General features: G+C 33.9%; 1 protein-coding gene across 1 annotated transcript; it reads right to left on the bottom strand.

Moving 5' to 3' along the window:
• Positions 1–318: 318 nt before the first annotated feature.
• Positions 319–19,537, bottom strand: LOC123654772. The gene is made up of 2 exons (XM_045590657.1): positions 17,832–19,537; positions 319–562 (listed from the first exon to the last, which is right to left on the bottom strand). The coding sequence occupies exons 1-2, from the start codon at positions 19,535–19,537 to the stop codon at positions 319–321; spliced, it is 1,950 nt and encodes a 649-aa protein (XP_045446613.1).
• Between the last annotated feature and the right edge of the window lie 4,514 nt (positions 19,538–24,051).

The following is a 24,051-nucleotide window of genomic DNA, read 5'->3' as shown; positions in this document are numbered from 1 at the left end:
GATCTAATTTTTTCTAAGTCCAAGAAACAGATGAGCAAAATTTTACAAGTCTTTTTAACTTTAAATTCTAACTAAAATCGGGCATAGGTTCCCCGTCTCGACCAATATTTACTTAAAACTATTACAAGTCTTAAATTATTGATATTCTTCTAAGTTACTGTATAATTCACTATCTTCAATTTTTTAAGTTCAACTAATCTTTGAAATAAGGTTCAATTTTCAAGTTAATTTCTTCTATTTATAATATTTAAAAATGTACTCACAATATATCACCGCACACACTCACTTATCTTCGCTATAATGCACCTGTGGCGCCCTCTAGCACTCCGCAACCTCACCGCTGCTTGCCGCTTCCCGTCCGTCTCTCCTCCGGGTTGTAGACACCCGGCTCCTCCACTGCCTCGGCGCCGCACGTGGCACCTCGCTGTAGGGATGTTCTGGACAGCAATCCACTGCCAGTAGTGACGAAGCTGGTGGTACTACTGTACCACTGACGCAGCAATAACACAAAAACACGCCTTGCCTATCCGGCTCGAAGGACCATGAACAACACTCTGGTAGGCTGATTACGATGAAATAAAACACTTTTTTTCTTATAATACAACTTTATCGTTTACTTGAAAGCGATTACATATTAACATGTTGATGTAGTGCTTGCGTGATTCAGAAAATTAAATAAATCTACCAACGCCATCTAGGCGTCATCGAGGAACTAAACTTATTGAAATAAATTGTAAACAAAAAATAAAGTTATAGTTACAAATACCTACTGGTGTGTATGTTTAATCCGGACAAGATCTGTATAGTACATCTCATGAAAATACTGAATGCTTAAATGACTTTTCATTAAAAAATCTTTGTTTACACAATTTAAGCTTAGATAACTCTTATGGACTAATTAAAAATACTTTGGAAAGATTTTGCATTAATTAAAAAAAATCTAATAAAAAGTTGCGTTTTTCTTAAAAGAAAATATAATGAGAGTTAAGCGTCCTCATTTCCGTAATCTGTTATGACACGGATAAATAAGCTCTTAGCGTACTATAATACAAATAAGCGTTTAACGTTGTGTAACTTTTTAGATCTTTTTAGCTAGTATGCACTGTAGATTGATCTTTTATTTTATTGTCTTAATATTTTTGGTAAACAAACAGTATTACAATAGGTACAACATACAAATAATGTAAACAAAGAGTTCTTGACGTAACACAACGCTGTTTATCACGTATTGCTATAACCTAGAATGTCATAGATGGTTATTTTGATGTAATCTACCAAAAATTATTTATTTATGGTAAGGGTATTTGTCCCTCTGGGTATATCCATCCTAGAAAACTCGAAAAGTCAGTCTTTGTTATTATCGCATACTTCTGGTAATATTCGTGACTCGTAGGAAATGATCCACTGACATGCAGTGGAGCAGGATTATCGATTAAGTTTCAAACAGTTTGACTTTCAAAGCCAGTTTCATTTAGTGAAGATTAAATACTACTCGAGAAATGAGAAAAAAATTTAAAACATTTCTTGTTGCTTTTAAGATCAGCGCCTTCTTTGTCTTCACTTTTATAATTTAATGGAATTTTACTAACGATTAGAAGTCGTATACGTTTGCTCGGATGCGATAAATGAATTTTACTTAAACATAAAAATAACGTTAAAACCAAACGTTATATGTATCAACATAAACATTAAAATATTTTACAACAAATCAAGCATGCACAAAAGCAATAAGACCGTATACTTGTTCATAATTATTTATTTGAAACCTTAATTGTAGCTGCATAACATTTTTTTCTAGAATTTTTACTTAAACAAAAGATTGGCCGTATTTACTCGGTACCTGTCTTGATAAATGAGAAGTAGAATTGGTTTAGTTGAAGCGAGGCGTTTGCTTTGAAATTGGAAAAGTGCGCTCGATTAAAGGCATAACACATCCTTTGGGAGAAAAGAGCGAAAAGGATAGTTATATTATTATAAAAATGTTATTAAAAATAAGCGTTGACGTAGTTCAGTGGCTTTGTAATTGGTTAAATTACTCGTCGATTATTTTTATATTACTGCTGATAATACTAATAGTTTAATTGATGCTGTAATTTAATTTTAAAATAGGATTAACTCAGTTGATTGAATAAAAAAATGTTACCTGCTTTTTACTTCGATTCTTCTCGTAATAATCGTCAAAGTCACATATCAAGAGATCGAACAGGCTATTTCTAGACAAGTGCTCTTTAAGCTAGATCTCATTTACCTATATGTTCTATTCTATAAGGTTGTCGTCAAGAGTAAGTATGTATAAATGTTCTTATATGCAAATAAATTTTATACGTAAATGTTCTCTATACAGCCAAATCTTAACGTAAATCGTAACTTCGAAAAATTAAATTAAAGGCATCTGATATTAACAAGACTAAACTCCATTTAACTTTACACAATGTCCATTAAAATGTGTCACGAACACGCCGCTACTTTATTTTATAACAACACACAAAACATCATAAATTTAACTGTTTATGTTGTCAACGCAAATATTTAATGAGCCAAGCTTAACTAGCTCTGTGCCCAATATCCTAGTACTCTAATCTAATACTCGGATGACGTCACCGAGTCAGCTTAATATGCAGATTTCGTATTGCCATGGGGCATGCTGACAGTGCATGCTGCTATATTCAACTTTGCCGTCCACTCCAACTAGTCCCATGGACCCTATTACGACTATTAAGCTCACCAGAATATGTACTAAAAATAAATATCGTGACATTATTTTAAATTTACGAGTGTTACATTTGTGTGTTTGGAGACAAGTAAGGTTCAACTCGTGTACATTTGGCTTACTAATTGTTGATGGAGCTGTGATTAAAACTTCGTTCGCCGAAATTGAGCTAAACTTGATACTAGATTGGGAATTAAAGGAAACTACACATCTGTACATAAAATGTTTCTTGCTTGTACAAGCAAACTTTACTGTAGAATGTCACAATGATTACTTTAATAAGGACATAATTTTTTTATGTATTAAATTACTATTTGCATCATATGCTGCATTATATGCATTAATTTTTTATTTGTAAATTGTGTCTTATCGCTAGAGGAGCGATCTCTTCCAGACAACCTTTGGGCATATAGGACATAGCGGAGTGAAAGCGGTAGGGAAGTGTACACAGAGAAGTGACAGTTAGTTACTATTTGCACCTTAGGTTACAGTTGTTTTTTTTTTTTGTAAATTGTCTGCAATGTTTTTAGTTTTCTAACTTATGATGAATTTACTATTTATTATGAGTGTATAGGAAAATTCTAGTTCTTTTTTTTCAAGTGTAGGCTAACACAACCGAATTCTTAATCTTTTCTAAAAATCTATTCAAGTTTTGTAGTAAAGGAAAATATAACGCACCTTGCATGTTTTATAATTCATTCTGAAAAATCTTTGTCGAAACCTGCACGTGTCAATTTATATTCAGAAACATGTGTAAACATGTGTAACGTAAGCTACAACACAACAAACTTCAATAGAGCAGCATAGCGGATTAGACTTTAGCCTTTTATCGATGAAATCTACTCCGAGCATTGGGATTTGAAAATTATTTTTGATTTTACATTTCCGTAGAGTTTAGAAATGTTTTAACACAAATCCCATTTACTATCAACATTTACCTTCTAAGATGCTTCGCTGTAAAGTGTATGTCTTGAAATTAAGTTCCATCTACTTCACACATACGAAGTTAGAGTATCTCATTTCTTCCAAGAGTTCGGTCACGTTCAATACAAAACGGAGAAGTTATCTTGGTTGCAACTTTTGCGAGCAACAGAACAATTTTCTGTCTTAATAAACTTCATCTTTCGTTGTTGTCACGATACCAACTTTATTGCTGAAATTAGATTTCAAACTTCCTTTTGACATTAAAAGTTTTTTTTTTTTGTGAAAAAATACAGTGGCCTGTCAAAGTTCGCCCGGTTATCTAGTTTAGTGAAAATATCAGAATATTGAATTTTTTGATGTTACGTAACGCAATATAATTCTCGCTGGATTCGAAGTGAACTGGCGGGTGGTTTAATTAATATTGGAAGGAAACTATTTCATTTCCCACGGGTCTCTTTTGTTAAACTATTATGTACCCAAATTATTAAAATTTATATTATTTACTTAGGTTTAAATGGTAGAGAGTGATGGCAGGTTTAAGGTCCAGTTTTTATTCAAATATTTTTACTTTGTTGGTCAATAAAGTGTTTAAATAAATTGATAAAATATAATTTCTAAACTGATGCTATTATGTTCACTCGATTATATATGAGATAAAATATTATGTTCACTCATAATAATAGTATTATATACAAAAAATACGAATATGTAATGGTTAAAGTAGTTTGTAGCACATTTATTTTATTTTTTTTAAACTTCATTTTTTAATGAAACAAGTATAACTTAGACAAAAGAATCGGCGAATAAACCTATAAACATAGATAGCGACTTTATTAATGAAAAAAATTGTAGAGACCGACAACGAAAATATTAACAGTTGCAAAGCCGCGCTGGGCGTATAGTCTATGTTAATAACACTTACGGAACATTTCATTATTTTATCAAAGAAACGTTTTGTGCAATAATACTTTTTCTACACGTTAGAAAATAATTCGGCCAAATAAGCAAGGAATCGCAATAGCCATTATTTAAATACCAGAACCTTTTAAATGTTCAATTGCTTTTAGCACGTTCTCTTTTAGCCCTATGAATTTGCGCTCCGGGAATTGATTTTCAGTATGCAAAGCGAACGCTCACTGACTGAAATCTCAACTATCGGATGTAGTAGTCCCATGACACGAAGATGTTAGACGAAATTCAACATTCGGTTCCCGATAGCGAAACGTTGTTGATCTTATCAAACGAAATACATTTAGAAACGGTTTTCCATATAAATTGCTCGTGGCTTGTAATATACAATGCGAAAAGAGGCGATGGCTCGCGAGGGAGCGACCCTACTGAAGGTTTATTAGGCCAATTCAGTAAACGTTTGCGGTACAAGTTTTACAGAAGTTACCTCGGAATTTACGAGTCTTCAAATGTTTGTACGTGTATGTTAAATCGAAACTCTTAACATACTTTTGAACAATATTATATTAAGAACATGTCTTATAAAATTATTCGTTGATGTTGTATAATATAGGAGTATATTTTTGTTTATTTATACTTTTACCTAAAACAAGAACATCTCCATTCAATTTTCGGTAAGGAAAATTCCAGTGAGAAATAATGGTAAAGATTTTGCCGTAATCCGCCTGGGTGATTCCTTAGCAATGTTCGCCTGAAAAAATCAGTCAAAAGCCGTTGGCTCCGTCAAAGGCCACTTTATTTCGGTCACGCGCGAGCTTGTTAATGAAAATAATAGAAGAGAAAGGCCTTTCGTGGAACTAAATTGCCTGGATGTGGTAGCGGTTGGAATTACAATCGAGTTGAAGATTTCGGTTTACGTGTTACGAAATTGCATGAGTTATTATATATTTAAATACCGCGATGAATTAGTAAATAGTTAAAGTACTTTGTATTTGCAATATCTAAATAAAATTTAATGAATGTTTTGGTGAAGATAACATTACTATTATAAATAAAATATTTCTTAAAGCCTTTCTTTTAAAATTTGTTTTGTTACGTTTATAACATTTATCAAAATTAAAAAAAAAATTAACATCGTCAAATTATATTGTTGTATTTTATTTTGTATTAATAAGCCTGACTAAACACTAAATCTCAAAACAATGAGTGTGCTTTAGACCACACGACTGAAGTAAAAATTATGAAACGTAACTCTCTCTCTTTATATCTTCACTGATTTATATCTCCCTCTGAACTTTCGTTCGCCTCGTCTGATCACAATTTTTTCTAACGCTCTCATCACGCATTCACCAGTTTAGTCTTCAAGTCAAGCGTTCGTAATAAAGTTTTATTTACCGATATTTTGGCGGCAAAATATCGTCAACATAATCACAATTACGACAAGTACCTTAGAACCTAAAGTGTTTAATGTGGCCGTAAAAGTTAAAAACTTACACAATCACACTAATAGTTGCAACAGGCATGTTGGTATGTCGCTTCTAGAATCAGTAATTCCACGTCGATCTGCGGTTGTCCGCGTTCTGTATTCAGCAGGCTGGTGGACAATAAAGGCCAGCCTCGGGGGAGGCCGCTGTCACTAAATATCAACTTTCTTTTTTGTTCTGTCCAGTCCTTCCTCAGCATTTGTGTCTATTGCGTAATTATTTCGATTGTGTTTTGAATTTGGGGTTATGTTTTTTTTTAAAGTTATTTTTAAGAAAGATTGTTGAATTTAATTTTTAAAATTTTTTGTGAAGCTTGATTTGTTGTATAAGATATTTAATTTAGGTTAACATTGCTCTTGATGATTGAAATATATATTCTGCAGAGATAGATTCTAAACATTTTTAACATCATATCAAAAATCGACCGTTCCAGCGAGGATCTAACCTGCATCTCCGACTGACCGTGTCGGTGCTCTGTCGGTCGCAGGGTGCAGGTTATTATGATATTGAAAAATGTTTAGAATTTCCTAATCTGTGGATAGCACAAAAATAAAATCGTATAACTTAAATGTATTTTCAATGATATAATATATTATTTAATATCACTTTATAATAATAAAATAATGTTTAATATTTATTTTTCAATATTATTTCCAAGTGTTGTGTAACATCAAAATACATAAAGATTGGGAGATCTTAAATATACCGTATAGTGTTAATTAAAAATATCATAGGTTTTGCAACATTTGTCGAAAAAGAGGGAACTCAAGAGGTTACTTGCTACTGAATATTATTTGTGTTTCTAGTATACATTAAAGTTGACTTTATTGAGCAATATTCAATAAATGGTAACATGAGATTCAGACAATGTCCTTGATACTAATGTTATTACGTTGCCAACATAATGCAAATAAGAGAGTGTAGACAAATCGTTAAAATTGAAAAACTAATTTTGAAACAATTATTTTTAATTATTTATTTATAAACAAAGAGCCGTTAAAGTCACCTGGTGTATAAATAGACAAAAAAACAGAAACGAAAGGGTAATCCATTTGAAACCTAAACAAAACACCCAACAAACAGTTACAAAGCTCGCCAATACCACAAAATCTTTTTGCTCCAACAAAATATGGGAGGCTTAGGGACGAAAACGTGTGACCAAAATTTACATACAAGATACTTTTGGCATGAACATTCACTCTTAATAGCATCGCGTTTAGTATTTTTCTATATAATTCCTTTGTTTTCGAGTTTACTTTTTCATTAGATATTCTGTTTTATATGGAGATCAATTGAGATGAAATCCTTCTATAAATATTAGTATCTAGTATATTATCACTAATTTAAACGTATACATCGTAAAAACGCCGTAAAATTCAGATTGTATATTATAAATATTATTTTATCGAGGTAAGGTGAAGTAAGGGTTATCATGCTCAAAACTTGCTATGGGTTCGACTGGGAAAATATTTCAGACTTATACTGTAGCTAAATAAAATGCATTTCAAGAAGTGTTGTGTTTTTGTGGTGAACAAGATGCACATAGTTCCTGGGAAGGTTAGTGGGAAGGCCGGCCATGCCGACAGGCGTTCACATGATATGGTAATACAGGGTATTGTTGCTGAACTGTAGGATTGTTTGCCACCTTCTAAACGCATCGCCCATAAAATGACGTACTATTTAGATAACAATTGGTCATTTATCTCTGTATTAAATGACAGTATCATATTGGCGTTTCACATAGAGATTAATAGATAGAACGCTTGAATTAACTTTAAAAGTTTACTGAATGGATTTTGCATTGAACCGCTTACGGGCTACTAGATAGATAATCTATCCGTTTTAGTATTTCGAGGATTACGAGAATAATTTGTTTATCTAACATAATTGCGATTAAAATGAAATTTGTATTAGAAGCGGCATGGGTATTTTTGAATGCATTTCAATGTAGTAATGAGGCAAACAATAAATCTCAAATTGTTTTCAAACAAGAGTTTATTGAAAATAAATAGGTATTGTTACTATTTTTTGTATTTTTTAAACAAGTAGGTCAGCAAGCAAGCGTACGGTTCACCTGATGGTAAGCAATTCATATAGGTTATTGCTAGCAACACAAGAAGTATCAAAAACGTGTTGCCGACCCTACCCCCAATCACCCCCTCAGGAGCTCTGGTCACCTTACTCACCACAGGAACACAACACTGCTTGAAGGCAGTATTATTTAGCTGTAATATTCTGTAAGTTCGGGGTACTTCCCCAGTCGGGCTGCTTCAAATTTTAAATAGGATATTTTCTGCTGTACCCTACCTAGTAGTGCCTGGTAGTAATAGTTAACATTAGAAACTACAAACATTTTTTTTTATAGTATTTTTTTTGTCACAGACAAAATAAAGAAATTAAAAAATGCAGTGAGTTTGTGTATATAAGCCGAAATGAGCAAAAGAATGTCCTACCTCAGTTATCAATATATAAAAAATGTAGTAAAATAAATATTATTATTAAGTATATATTAATAGAAAAAAAATGATTTTTGTGTGTTTTCGGATAGCAGAATCTTACAAAATCACCGGGAAATAATTTTGTTATCAAGAAGAAGACTTTCGAAGACTCATTTTATTGTGACCTTGTTATTTACATTTTACGTTTAAAATCATCATTCTCACAAACACGAAATAACAATCAATTACTTTAATACGATTAAATACAATAAACATATAGCTGATAAATAAATAAGTTCTTCACACTAAAGGTAGCAATATAAAACCCTGTGTCAGGAGTCCGGAAAGACACCGGAGCTGCGTCACAAAATACACACAAAAGCCCAGACAACGACAAACATTTGTGTCAAATATTTGTCATGGGTGGGGACAAACCCGATACAATTAACGTACCAACTTGTCAAAATAAGTTCCTAATAATAGTCCAAATTATTAGGTCATCCATGCATTAAGAATCTGTTTTTTATTATGTTTTAGGTGTCATTAGGGTATAATATCTATAGGTCATAATATCTACACAATACATATTTTAACACGAAAAATAATATATATGTGTATTTATCGTTATATCTTATAATTTATTTTTTGTTTTCATAATAATGAATCAAACTTTTTCATCCCTTCACAGTCATGGTCACGACCATGGTTGCTGTAAAGTATTCGAAACGTCGGGAATGTAAATGTTAAAAACCGCGATAGAATCCGAAATTTTTTGTTTTTATTATATTTTATTTTTAACGAAATTCAAAAACAAAATGTAAAAATAATTTTTATTTAAAATTTTAACACCTTGTAAGCTAAATATCGACCTAAAGGTAGTATACACTCACCGACTCACGTAAGCGTGTCTCCGCAAACAACAGCGATGATATTGTGTAAACTCAGCCTTTGTTACCTTAACACGTTGTTGTATTTTTCTTGGAGTCGTTGAATTTTGCTTTTGAGCTTCAAGTATGTCGAGTTATAATATTGTTCGAAGCTCACTTTGAACGTTGCTTATTTAATAAATAATGACTAAGAACTTCTAAATATTTTGCTTTTTATTGAAATTGACAAATATTTTGCTGTAAAAAATTGTAATGACTAAATTCAAAGTTTCTTGATGGATGCTTATTTCAATTTCCTGTAATTCGGGTCTAATTTAAATAAACGTTTCCTTCTCCTCTGAGAATTCGTTTGTTATTCGTCCGCTGCCTTCAGTTTGTTAACGTAATATTGGTTTTTAATATAGGCATCCACTTCCTCCAATATTGCCTATCCTTAAAGTATATTAATTCAATTGACAAATACGTCTTCGTTGCTAGCACGGTTTCTATTTTCTTAAACATTAAAATTTATTTTATTACAATTTCAGTAATAAAATTTTCATTCTAATATTCGCAATAGTCAGTCATGTTGCTGATTTTAGTTTTTTTCACCACTGGGGAGTCAAACAGTCATATGTCCCATCTGATGGTAAGCGGTTACCGTAAGCTTGCCTGCAATATCAGAAGCATTACAAGTGCATTGCCAAATCTATCCTCGAACCTCCCCAGATGATCTTACTGCCTTACACACAACAGGCACCCAATACTTGAGAATAGTCTTTATTGGCCGTGACTTTCTGTAAGTTTGTGGTACTTTTCCTTCTGTTCTGTATTCTGAGCAAAGAAAATTTTACTAGGACCTTACAATAAAGTGAAGTTTTTTTTAAAGTAATTAAACAACTTTTTCGGATTTTATCGCGGTTTATTAAGTTGTTTAGAAGCCCGACGTTCCGGATACTTTACAGCACCATGGTCACGGGAGGACAGTTTTTTTTAAAGTAAAGATCCAAGTGAAAAATATGTATATCTAAGGTACAAAGTGCTTTTATTTATTGCGTGTCTTTCTACTAATTGTAAGCAAAAATAACCGAGTTTTACACGAACATTTCTTTAATAACTTTTTTCTACAATCCAGCAGATGTATCCAACTCTCTCCAAACTAGGGCAAACTTCGTTGATAGCTTTTAATAATATCTTCGATACATGTTATTATATTATTTAATAATAAATATGTTTTATTATGTATAATCTTTTATTCTACATAAAGTTTCTAGTCAACTCTACTAAAACATAATTATTCAAAATTTTTTACTGTAGTTTTGTCTCATCATCATTATTATCATCAGCCTTAATACAGTCTACTGCTGGACGTAGGCCTCAACAAGTTCGCGCAAAAAATGGAGTGAACTCATCTAGTTTTGTCTAGTTTACATTAAATTAATTTATTTTAGGACCATATATATAATATAACAATCAAAATTGTTATTTAATTGAACCTAAGTCTGACATATTTTATCAATGAAATTGAATCCACCACAGTATGGGTTGAAAGTAATTATGGCTGTTATTGACAGCAGTAAGCTTTTTGTAAAACTGTCACTCCAGTATACGACATGAACAAAGCATTTATAAAATATACTTCATATATTCCTATTATATAATTTGTTTTTGTTTAGGGATCTATAAGTTAACTAAATTTATTAATGTAAGTGACTAAGACTACTCATTACTGAAATGATATTGTTTTTTATCGTTTTATATTTGTGATCGATTTTAATTATAAAATGCAAAATTTGATTCTTAGTTAATCTAAAGCAGTGCATTACATTTTTATGAGCTATTTATTAGATTTCTGACATTACATCCTTGAAGATGGATTGATCCAATCACGTAGGGATTGAATTGGATAAAAATTATTTTTAAATAAAATATACCGCATAAAATATACATTCACAATAAATTATTCAACTGAGACATTATTTGTGAATAATAATTTCCACGTGGAATGCTAGCAAGAATACTAGCAAAATCCTCGTTGAATAGCAATTCCGATTCTCTGAGCGAACAATGAACAGGACGTCCTGTCGTCAGTGGAGGCTATAATACTTGAATCTTATAGTATTTTTTTATTAAATGGGGGTAATTTGAGTCATTGCAATAAAAAAATTGAAACCATTACTGACACACACCTTGAGATTCTATTTCAGTACCAAGAAAAAATTATTGATAAAATATACATGTAAAAGTGAGCGCTGTTTTTATAAATAATTGTGTTTGCTAGCAAACGAAAAAAACCGACTTCAAATACAGACGCACTAGTCGCCAGTACAATTTTCTAGGACGACATCATCAGATCCTGGTTTCCTTATAATAGTACCACCTTTGGGATATCTCCTACCCAACAAAAAAAGAATGATCAAAATCGGTTCATAAATGACAAAGTTATCCGTGAATACACATTTGAAGTTTTGCTGGTAATATTTTTTTTTTTTCAAGATTAACTTAATATAATTATATAGATAGCAAGATATTAGATCGCCTTTTGTTCCAACTTTTTTTTATATTCTTGATCAATAAAGTTTACAATTAAACAAATAAATAAAATAAAATATTAATATAATTGCTGCCCTAATAAATATAATTTTTTTAACCAAAACACTACATTTCTAGAAAGCGGCAGATTAATTTCCTCGTGTGAGCAAGTGAGTAATGTAAAAAATGCTGACTTCATTTCTGGTACTTCATGAATGAGATCGTACTGACATGTTATAAACTTTTTGTCCAGTTCTTTTTGAAATATTATTTCGTAATGTATTGAAGATTCAAATCTTCAATATCTTGATTCAGTAAGACCACAAGTCTTAGGTACTAAACTCACACGTGTAAGCTAGCATTCGTTGTTATAAATCGTGGAAGACAGAATTACAGACATTAATGTATGCACGAAAACACCTGAATGTGGCTGTTCTACTCACTTAAGCACTAAATTACGCTCCAAATTCCGTATAGGTACGTTAAATTAATTCATATAACCGCGTTTCAGTATAAGACTTCCATAATGGATACCTATTTCACGAAAGTTTGTGAGAATAGTTTTATTAGTTTAGTTCAGTGATGGATTTTGCTTGTAATGTTTCACGTTAGGTTTTGTCTACGGCTTCATTTGTTTAGGATTAGTATTAGGAGTAATATGTTTTTGTTACCTTAACTTTGAACTAGTTAAAATATAGCTACAAGGAAAACGCTGCGTTGGCGCTAAGGTCACACTGGTCAGGCACTGGTTTGTGGCTGTTACGTTGGCGCTTGCGTGTTCAATCCCCGCACATGACCAACATTTGTATTGAACACACGGATGTTTGGCGTGGTCTGGGTGTTTGTGCAGTCTTTGTGGGTCTCCCCACCGTGCCTTGGAGAGCACGTTAAGCCGGCGGTCCCGGTTGTTATCATGTTATATATATTATATATATGTTATATTATATATATATGCTGATAGCGATCGTTATTAGGGAATACATAAAATAGAAATAGAATAAAAGAGAAATATCGGAGCTAGATTCAACGCTGCTTCTTTGCGGGTTGATAAATATATTCTCTACTATGACTAAAGATTGCTATCAAGCATTTATGATAAACAAGCGGCATGTACACTTTAATTTGCAAATAAGTATTTGATAAATGTAGCCTAGACGTATAGCGTGTTTGTCTATAACATTCAAACATGGTAAATACGTCAAGTTAGAAATTATATGTTAATACGTGGAAGTTCTGTCAGTAAAGTTGCTTATGTCGTTTTGAGTTAACACACGTTTCAACCGAATGAGGCACTGGTCGCGACGGCTGCTTTGGGGCCTAAGAGAGGGTTGATGACTGTGGCCAGATTAAACGTTATAAGGTTTTAGAATTCTCTTTTATCATTTTATTTTTTTTTACTATTATTTTTTATTTATTTATAAATGTAACATCACGCAGACAAACGATATTTGTAAGCGTCGTTTACGACCCTAAAATTGGTCCTTTGAGCTTAATCAGCAATCATCAATCAGCAAGCAAACAATATTTTAAATATCAATAAATACTTGTGAAGAAATAATTTACTCTACGCACTATGTCTGAAATATTGATAGCCATAGGTTATACCAAATATTGATAGTTACTTGAGAAACTTGATCGTTATTACTTGATTTATTGAAATTTCCAAATAATAATTAAATTGAAACAAACATAAACAACAATATAACATCAATCCGGGAGTAATAATATTAATAGTCAGTTTTGTTACTAGTTTGTTTGTTTAGTTAACTGGATGTAAATTAGGAGATTATGGCAAAATGTGCAAACGATTAACTTGTGTACAAATATTTCAGATGAAAATATGTTACATAAGCAGAATATAACGAATAATATGTAATAATATATTAATATGTATTAGCATTATGGTAGCTCCTAGTCTTTTATTTTAAGTTTAGAATTATTATTCATCAAAGAAAGGAATTGATAGAAATAACATAATGATTTGTCTCTGTCTGGTCGTTTGTGCTTTTGAATTGTGTTTCCGGAATCCCGAAACAGGAGATATTCCCACCGGAAGCCGTTGAGTTTATGGCGTTTATATATTTATTATTAAAAGTAAAGGTTAATAATATAAATAGATTTATTCTTTAATACTTCACCTACAAGTTCAAACAATTATATTCTCTGAAGACTGGTTTTAACTTCTTTTGAAGTTTCCTTTGTTTCTTTAACGTAGTTGAGGAACTCTGCACAGCGTGGTATTGCATTGGATGGGTAGGTAAATCAGTTTTCATTAAAGTTATGAAAGGTAATGCTATTTAGTTGTCCGTATTAATCTAGGTACGCTGTAGATGAAAGTTTTTTACAGATATGAACAAATGATGTGTGAACATCGACTTGCCATAATAGTACAAATTACGTAAGTTGTAGTCGAACGGTTTTTATGTTTTGTTGTTGATAAACATTTATTTTTTATTTATCTGTTTATGATAAGCGTTTATGTTTTAATCTTGTAAAAAACTATTAACCGATTTAAAAAAATAACAATAAAAAAATATAAAGTCAGGTTCTCAATTCAGTTGGTTTTTTTTAACATTTTTTTCAAAGCCATGTACGTGACGAATAACGACTATGCCGAGGAGCTGGTCTCGATGTAAGTCTAAAGAGCCCCAATCACGAAACCTGTTCATATCGCGGCTGCAAATGAGAACCTTTTCAAAACTACTCCAGTACAACACAAAGACAAACAACGAATTACGTAATCGGTCACTTAAATATAGTCCTTCTGTAACCACAATAGACCCTATAGTTGCATGAATAGTTTCCGCATACGTAGGTAAGGATAATCTGTTCACCCTTTTAAAGGGATGCTCGTTACATCAACGTACATCATTGAAATATGCTAAGGGCCTGCGGCTCAGAGATTTCAAATAAAAAAGGGTTGATATTCGCCATGTCAAAACAAATCAACAATCCCTTTATGGTAAATAGGTTGGGAGCATAGCGGCTTACAAAATAAATCTACGATACCATTTTTTTTTTCTAATTTTGTGTATTATGATTTTGAAACGAAGTTCCTTATGGGGCGTTGCGGAGGGGTACTCCAGTCGGAAAAAACGTCCGCAACGTTAAATAAAAGTGTAAGATTCTTATATATAGTCATGTATGATGGCTATACAGTGTCTAATGTTTAGTCTAGTGATGACTGTTATTTTTTTGCAGTTTGCTATTATTATTATATCATTCGATAATTATTATAATATTTTTATAAGTTATTCTAAATAAAATAAGGGTATTGAGACTTTGTAATGTAGTTTTTTTTTTACTTTTTGTATCCGTACAGTAAATGCTGATATACTATTAAACCTATAAATCTTGCTACAGCTCAAAGCGCTGTAAAGTGTTCACTCTCAGCGCCCCTGCTGTTTGGTCGTTTCACACGATTTTATTCCCCATATATTTTGATATCGCGTATCTAATATCGTTTTTTAAGGAATCCAAAAATGTCCATGGGCGGAAATGGAATACGTTATTGCTAGCGTAACGAAAACGTCATTAATTTTTTTTTATAAGGTTATCCACGAAATACTTTTCGAACTACCCGCAATTTTGACTTTGAATGCCTCAAATTCAGTTATAAATTATACTGATATAATCTAAATAATGAAAAATGTATGCTCAATGTGGTGCTATGCACAAAACTCGGAAAGTAGACAATTTTTAATACTTTATTGTAAATGATGCTTACAGAAAGAAAAATTAACGAAATTGCGAAGACTATTTCGAAATATTTAAGAAAACATAATAAACGATTATTTCGGATGTTCGCGTTTAATAATTTAAAAGGCAAGAGAACGTGTTAGCTCAGCAGTCAAACATCGGTACACATAATTTAGAACAATTATAGATATATATTTTTTTAATAACTTTCTATTTTTTATACATTGAAAATGACAACGAAATTAAAATTTATATTTTCATTGTTTTATTTCATCTAATTAAGGAAAACTACTTAATATTTAAGTAAATAACTAAACATCTATATCCTTTTATCTTCCATCCATAGCCTTTCACAACAGCATGAAGTCATCGGCAATTTGGGTATAAATGATCTGCTTTTTAAATTGTTTAAATCCATTGAAGTATAAAAAAAGCAAGGTTTAGGAACAAGACAAATCGTCTCTTAAACAGAAACCTAATAACTACATACATAAACCGAATTTTATATGTAAAAAAATTAAAATGATAATTTTCCTACTCATGTTTAAATTGTTGGAGTTTCGATAATAGGGTTGTAAGAATTTTTTAGAGGTTTATGTATATACAAAGGCTATTATATCCCTAAAGTTAGATACAGAAATTTAAGTAGATTTTTTATTATTAAACAGTGATACACAAAAAACTGTCTTATAAGTGTTATGTAAAGGTTTAGATTCGATTGTAATATTTTTGAAAAATCTCGCATAATATTATTGTAATCTGGGGCGTGAAAACTTCTGTTCGAATCGGTAACAATGACCTTTTTGTTCAGATTCATCGTAGAGTAAATATTTTAATGAAAATAGAGATTTGTCGCATAATTTTAATGGTTGAGTAACAAGTGATACAATTATTTAACACTAATATTAATGATTATAATACTAATATTTTTTTTTTTTTTTAAATATATAGACTAGCGCTTGACCGCGATCTCACCTGATGGTAAGTGAAGATGCAGCCTAAGATAGTGCGCGCTTGCCTAGAAGATGCCTATTCACTCTTGATTTGAAAATACCCAAGTTGTAATTATTTGGAAAAACGGAAGCCGGAAGGGCATTCCAGATTTTTGCGGTGCGTATTAAGAAAGAGGAAGCAAAACGCCTAGTGCGAGATCGTGGGATTTCAACCACGTAGCGGTGCACACTCAAGCGATGCCTAGCGGTTCGGAGGTAGAATGGTGATGGTGGAACCAAATTGTGCAGCTCTTGGGCACACTCTCCGAAGTATATTCTGTAAAATACAGACAGACAGGCAACCTTGCGCCGATGTTCAAGACTTTGTAGATAGATAGATAGATACTCTTTATTGTACACAACAACAATCAACACAATATACTTTAATATAATAATAAAATACTTTGTAGTCTAGAGTTAACCAGTGGTTCGTCACCGATGAGTCTTCTGGCGCGTCGATCCACAGACTCCAAAGCAGCAAGCTGGTACTTGGCAGAGCCATCCCATAAGTGACTGCAGTACTCCATACTCGATCGAACTTGAGCTTGGTACAGAGTGAGAAGCTGTTCCGGTGTGAAGTACTGCCTGACTTTATTGAGGATACCAAGTTTCTTACCGGCGATTTTTGCCTTGGATTCTATGCATTGTCTGAAGTTCATATTAGACGAAATATTTATGCCTAAAAGATCAATATTATCGGTGATCGGTACAGATACACCCCGGAAAGTCGGAGCTAAAGGAAATGGACTCCGTTTAGCGGTGAAAAGACACGCTTGCGTTTTGAGAGCATTAAATTTGACTAGGTTGGCGTCACCCCAATCGGATACCTCTTTTAAAGCCAAATTCATGCGTTCAACCAGAGCCTCTCTATGCTCAAGAGTTTCAGCCCCGCTAGCTCGGGGACTGGACATGTATCTCTGCGGGCTTGAGGAGGTCGTTAATGTGAAGCAAGAAGAGGGTTGCGGAGAGAACTGATCCCTGAGGGACACCGGCATTAACCGTCTTCAAATCAGACGAGGAGCCATCCAAGACCACCCGAAATGATCGCCCACTCAGGAAATCTGATATCCAGCCACACAGGCAAGGGGGTATTCCGTAAGTCGAAAGCTTACTCAATAGGCTCTCATGCCAGACCCGGTCAAATGCCTTCGAGATATCAAGTGAGACGGCTAGCGCCTCTCCGTGCTTATCCAAGGCTTCGCCCCAGATGTGCGAGGCATACACTAAAAGATCCCCCGTGGACCTGTTACGGCGAGAAACCGTATTGCTGGTCCGACAGGAGGTCATTCAATTCGAGATATGCAAGGAGCTTATCGTTCAGTATGCGCTCCAAACTTTTACATAGTATGGAGGTGATAGCGATTGGTCTATAGTTAGCCGGGTCGGCACGACTACCCTTTTTAGGTACAGGTTGTACATTGGCAATCTTCCAAGCTTTAGGAACCTGAGCTGATTTTAGAGAGAGGCGGTACAAGCGCGTTAGGACCGGAGACAACTCAGGAGCACATGTTTTGAGAACTCTAGCTGGTATCCCGTCAGGGCCACTAGCCTTATTCGTATCCAAATTGCGGAGCGCTCTCAAAACCACCGTTTGGTGAATGCAAATATCGGACATAGCGAAGTTGGAAGGTGGATGTCGAGGAGGTGAGGCACTACCAGCATCAAGGTGCGAATTTTCGGCAAACAGGTTTGCTAAAAGGTTAGCCTTATCTGTCGCAGTAATGGCCAGCGACCCATCTGGCTTCAGCAGAGGAGGCAGTGAGGGACGGCAAAAATTCATTTCCACCGACTTAGACAGCGACCAAAAAGCTTTACTTCCACACGGATAGGAAGCTAATTTGGCTCCAATGCAATTAATGCGGTCGTAACGAGCCCTTTTGAGAACCTTTTTGTAGGACTTAGCAGCTGAGTTGAAAGCTTTTTTTTTTTTTGAAGTTATTTCCGGAGATTTAAGGGTACGGGCTTCAGCCCATGCTGCAAACGCTGAGTCCTTACGGGCTGCAGCTTCAGCACATTCTACATTGTACCACTTAGGGACCCTGACATCAAGCGATACGTCAGCAAATGGAATGAAGTACTCCATCGCCTGACGTATCACTCCCGATATTGCTTGTTCGCAACTCGACGGATCACACGAAGAAAAACAAGTACTCCGCCAGGGGTACGATGCGAAAAAGTGTCGCATCTCGTCCCAATCTGCCGACTTATATCGCCACACGCGTCTGGTTCCGGTAGGACTGGCATCCAGGGGGTGAAAGTTAGATATTGACTTTACCACACAGTGATCAGATGTGCCTAGGGGAGCCGCAATTGATACCGAAGACCGGTCTGGGTCAGTTGTCATCAGAAGGTCCAAACAATTAGGTGTGTGGTCGTCGACGTCGGGTACTCCAGTTGCTTCTCGGACCAGCTGGGTGAGATCTAGCGACAGGGCAAATTTGAGCGCCTCTCTCCCGGCATGGTCGGTATTTTGGTATGGGAATAGCCAGTCCTGGTGGTGAGCGTTAAAATCCCCCAGAAATACCATTTGGGCAGCTGGATACCGACGTTGGACCACATCAGCCGTCTCACTGAGATAGTCGAACATTCGAGTTGTCTCCCGATCACCGCTGTGCGACCGATAGGTACAGGCATACACAATCTGCTCCACACCCGTGTCCAATAAACACCACATGATGGAAAGGTTAGGTATTTCCAAATTACGCAGACGCTGGCAGCAGACATCATTACGAGCATACATACAGACGCCAGCGCGAGATTTAGAGTTATACTCAAGCGAATACCCAGGGTACTGCAGGTACGCTACGTCTGCTGGACTACCGATTTGCGTCTCCGTAAGAAAAAGTAAGTGCGGCTTCTCAGTCTCCAGGTGATGGTGGACTGCAACGAGATTTGAGTGCAATCCTCGTATGTTGGTGAGGTGCACTTTGAGAGAGAGGAGGTGCAGCCGCTGTTTAACTTTACTTTTATTCTTGTACTTCATTGTGGTCAAGGGGTGAATAGGAGGGGAAATGGTAGTTGTACGAGGCGCTACGTCTATAGACTCCACGATCCGTACAGAAGCCACACTAAAGAGGACTCGACTGGAGACTGCGGGGACGCCCGAACCCCCCAGGAAATCGCCATCGGGTCCTCTCACCGGTCGCCAACCGGCACGATGGAAGCCATCCCTGGATTTTTCGCTAGGTGGCGGGGCAGCCTTTCATAGGTGGCGAACCTACTAGTTGGGCCCCCTACTGCCTGCGGTCGGCCAGCGGTGCACCGTGCTTCGGATCCCGCTACCCTCCAGGTCGAGACGTCCGGCGCAACGACTACGCAGATCATGATCCTGTCACTAGGCGCAGCGCAACTGTACATACCCATCCCCCTATGATTGGCTATTACGAGCATCGTTCCGGAACACGAAGCGCCTCACGGCACGACAAGTCGTGTCGCAAGACGAGTCATTTGGCGGCGCGTCTTTGCTCGATGGGTGGTCACACTAGCCACGGCCGAAGCCTGCCACCTATGTTACTCGTTTTGCACCACCCAGGGGTCACGTGTAGGGTAAAGAGGGTTAAAACCTGACTTGGTACATCCTACGGACGCGAGTAACTGCAACCCCCAAAATAGAACAAGTTAATTAATTTTTACTAAAAATCTTTCTTTTTTTTTTTGCTGGCGGTTTTCTATGATTAAAGTATGACAGGAGTACTGGATTGATTGACGTAATTTTTTTGCCCCTTTTCTGCTATTGAGATTTGTGATCTTGTAAAGCTTTATTTATTTTGTCCGAACACGTAAAATATACCCAATTAAATATAAACTTATGAGACTCAAACATATTAAACGAACGTATAAAAGATTTACCTAAACGTAATCATCATTATATGTCACTTTACTTATTGTATCACTTACAGTCACAGCTAAGTTCTGAAGTGTTTGATATTAAAAAATCACCACAAAACTTTGTGATATGCTACTATGACAGAATATTTTGTCAGTGCTGTTTTTGTTTTTGTGTCTGTTATTGTGAAATACAACTCTTAAATATTATCTTTAATGGACGGGCTTTCTGAACAGTATTTTTAATGGTACTAATAATGATGAGAATTTTCAAATAAAATATAATTTCTAGCTTCATTATTCGTCATGTTACTATAGATTTTTGTAATAAAATATTATGTTAATATGACTAATTAATAAACAATGTGATCAACCCCAAACTCAGTTGCATGTTAATAAAATGTCTGTGATTTTGTTGTAAGTTAAATTGGGTAGGTGCTGTCTTCATGGTACCCATACTGCTACTCGTTTTCAATACATCAAAATTCTAAAATTTGTTTTTCATGAAAATATGCAATGTGAAAACTTTACTGGTCAATGAATATGTTAATATGTACCGAAATTACTGTGTTATAAATACTGTTTGGTGTCGTCGCATTGCTGACCATGGAGCTAGCAAAGCCTCCTTTTCATTTTGAAAACTAAAAAATCTTTTTGATTGTATTTTGTATAACACAATATACAATTATCTAACATAAGTATATTATATATATATATATATATCTACCTATTATGTTTACGTTTAGAATTTTTATCAATATTTATATTTATGACAGTTTCTAAAATATTTTACACTGCACGCCAGTGACTGTTCTCTTGTTTTCTTCTGGTATAAAGTTTATTTTACAATCTGAAACGCCATATGTGTTGCTTCAAAGCGTGTTAAGGTCATGTACATGCTAGCAAAGTAATTTATAAAACTGAGCATAAATCTTAGTGAAACGGACTTTATTGATGGTTAAGACGCGCTGTTTTAATAAGTTGAATATAAGTTTCATATATCTATTCATAAGTTTAAAAAGGAGGAGGTTGTCGATTTTTCATGCATATTACCTCATAGCTTTTTTTACTGTGTTGACCTATTTTGATGATTTTTTTGCTCGGTGTACTGATTTTGTTGTTTTTTTTTAATCAAAAGCTTTTATGTGATCCTTTTTAATTTTGTTTGAGATTCGATGAGTACTTTTTGATTTATTTCTAATAATGCATAATTTGCTTAACTATTTATTCGTCTTCGTTGTATTACTCTCGATGTAATTGAATTCGTTTCTTTTTTTCGTTTGTGAGCAAACACAATAATATGTTAAGGGATCATGAGAGCCTTTAAAAAGTACTTGAATTGTAAAACCCTGATTACAAAATGAAATATGAAGGTTTCTGAAATTAGACTTAAAATTAACTGAAAAACAAAAAATTTATTATAATTTAGTTCATCTAAGATAAGAATAACTCAATATATATATTTACACTAGAAAAAGTAACACCGATTTACTACAGATATATTAAGCAAATCGCATTGAAGAGAGCGCTTAAACATTTATGTTTAACGCTACCAAAAATCGTAGAATCTTATACTATTAAACGACCAATTCTTGTATATGTATATACTTATATATAATCTGAATCTTGGAATCGACTCCAACGATTTTCATGAAATTTATATGCAGGGAATTTTGGGGGAGATAAATAAATCTAGCTAGGATTCATTTTTAGAAAATGTCGTTTTATCCCTGTTTTCAGACAATGAAAAAATATCGTTAGAATACGAAGGTAATTTTCGCAAATGTCAGTAAAGTTATAATAGCTCAGGTAGGAAATCGGCCGGTCGCGATCGACCGAAAAGACCATGGTTCAAATCCTCTATCGGTTATTATTTTAAATTCTTTTTTTTTTCTAATTGCACTTGTTATTTTTTATTTAATAATGTATGTAAAATCGAAAAATATTACTTATATTTTATCATTATTATTTTTTAATTTAGATTTTTTATATTTTTTATCATTGTCGGTAAAGAAAATATTATTCATATTTTATAAATATGTAATTCGTATTTTTTAAATATGATTTCCAAAAAACACGATTTACTAAAAAATACCGAGCTAAGCTCGGTAAACAACATTCCGTGATAAATAAGTTAAAATTGTAGCGTTTGTAGCTTTATTTACTATCATTAATGTTATGTATCGAATTTACTTAAATGCATCGCAAAGAACTGCACTCCTACGTAGTAGATATTCTTTGAACTAGAGCGGAGCGCTTCGCTTTCTTATTTCTACTACGCATTTCTCAAGGAATTTATTGTGTAATCTAGTTCAAACTTTATTGATTGACGTAAAATATAAGTTGCTACTTAGCTTCAGTATGCTGTCGATTAAGAAAATTTAGAAAGTAGTGTAGTAATTTAGTGAGTTGTCTGTGATGTGTTGTCAATGAGGTGAATCATGTGAGAATGAAATCATGTGAGGCGATGATTATACGTACTAGTCAATTCGTAAACAATTGACGTTAGGCTTTTGAGAATCGATTTTTTTTTAAATCCAGTCCTAAACATTGTATTTGAAATTAAATTTCAACATCATTTAAACATTCTGCGGAGTCAACACGTGACAGTACTTACAAAGCTGAAAAATATATTAACTGTCAAAATATTCTGTATAAAACTACATATTAATAATTTGTTATATATAATAATATACATAAAAGTATTTAAAAGAGTAAACGTACTTTAAAATTGGAACTTCTCAAACATTTTTCTACGTAGTTAGTTATCTTTGCGATCTGTGCAAACAGCATTAGCTACGAAGGATTTTAAAGGAATGACTTAGTTTGCTAACTTTAAGAGTTTAAAGTTATGCTAGAAATTTGCTATTTGGATTTGAACACGTTATCAAACAATCTTCATGAATTCTTGCATGTTTTAGTTTGAATGGAATTTAAGTGATTAATGTTTACTATTGAATAATGATATTATAGAAGTCAGTTCAATTGTAAGCCCTACTGAACCCAACTGAATCAATACTTAAAATTCCTACAGCTGGGTAAAGACATCTTCTTCGAATAAGAGAAGCGTCGAAGCTAAATCCACGTTCTTCCACTGCAGGCTTATCTAATTTTCTTACTATTAGTAATAATCACAGCTTGATATAAGTTCAAATAAAAATTTACTATTTTAATGATTATAAGATTGTCTTCTTTACCATTTTACATAAAAAAAAGATTGAAGAATTTTTCTTTGCTCGACACGCTCAAATTTATTTTAACTCTATTCATATATGTAGGTGAAAGAGCTGTAACAGTGCCATTCCAACTTTGTTCCCCATTGCGAATTCTGAACTACTGCTTAACCTTTGCCCGTAAGCAGCCTTGCGAGCTGAATTGGCACAATATATGGCCTCGGCATGAATCCAAGTCCATATGAATGTGGCAGTGTCAAATAATGAATACCGAGTATAGTATGTCAAGTTAAAACCAATATTTGTTAACCAAAACATCCACATATAACTATACATCTAAAGTTATTGAAAAGGCATGAAGGTAGGTATCTCTTAAATACTAAGTACGTGTTTGACGCGAATTCCCGAACTAATCGTTTTCCTTAATAAGAAAGTTCTAAAAAATGGTACTGGCAATACTCACCATATTATGTTACGTAATATTTAATAATAATAGGCC

This window comes from Melitaea cinxia, chromosome 6, assembly GCF_905220565.1.
Source record: "Melitaea cinxia chromosome 6, ilMelCinx1.1, whole genome shotgun sequence".
Lineage (NCBI taxonomy): Eukaryota > Metazoa > Arthropoda > Insecta > Lepidoptera > Nymphalidae > Melitaea > Melitaea cinxia.
The sequence above is the reverse complement of the archived record's forward strand: the minus strand, read 5'-3'. Positions and strand labels throughout refer to the sequence as shown.

What these genes read in the sequence shown, in the direction of transcription:
- LOC123654772 (XM_045590657.1), bottom strand. Translation starts at nt 19,537, where the DNA reads ATGAAGTACAAGAATAAAAGTAAAGTTAAACAGCGGCTGCACCTCCTC. An exon ending in CTCGAATTGAATGACCTCCT is followed by an intron (nt 563 to 17,831) that starts GTCGGACCAGCA and finishes CATCGTAATCAG; the next exon opens with CCTACCAGAGTGTTGTTCAT.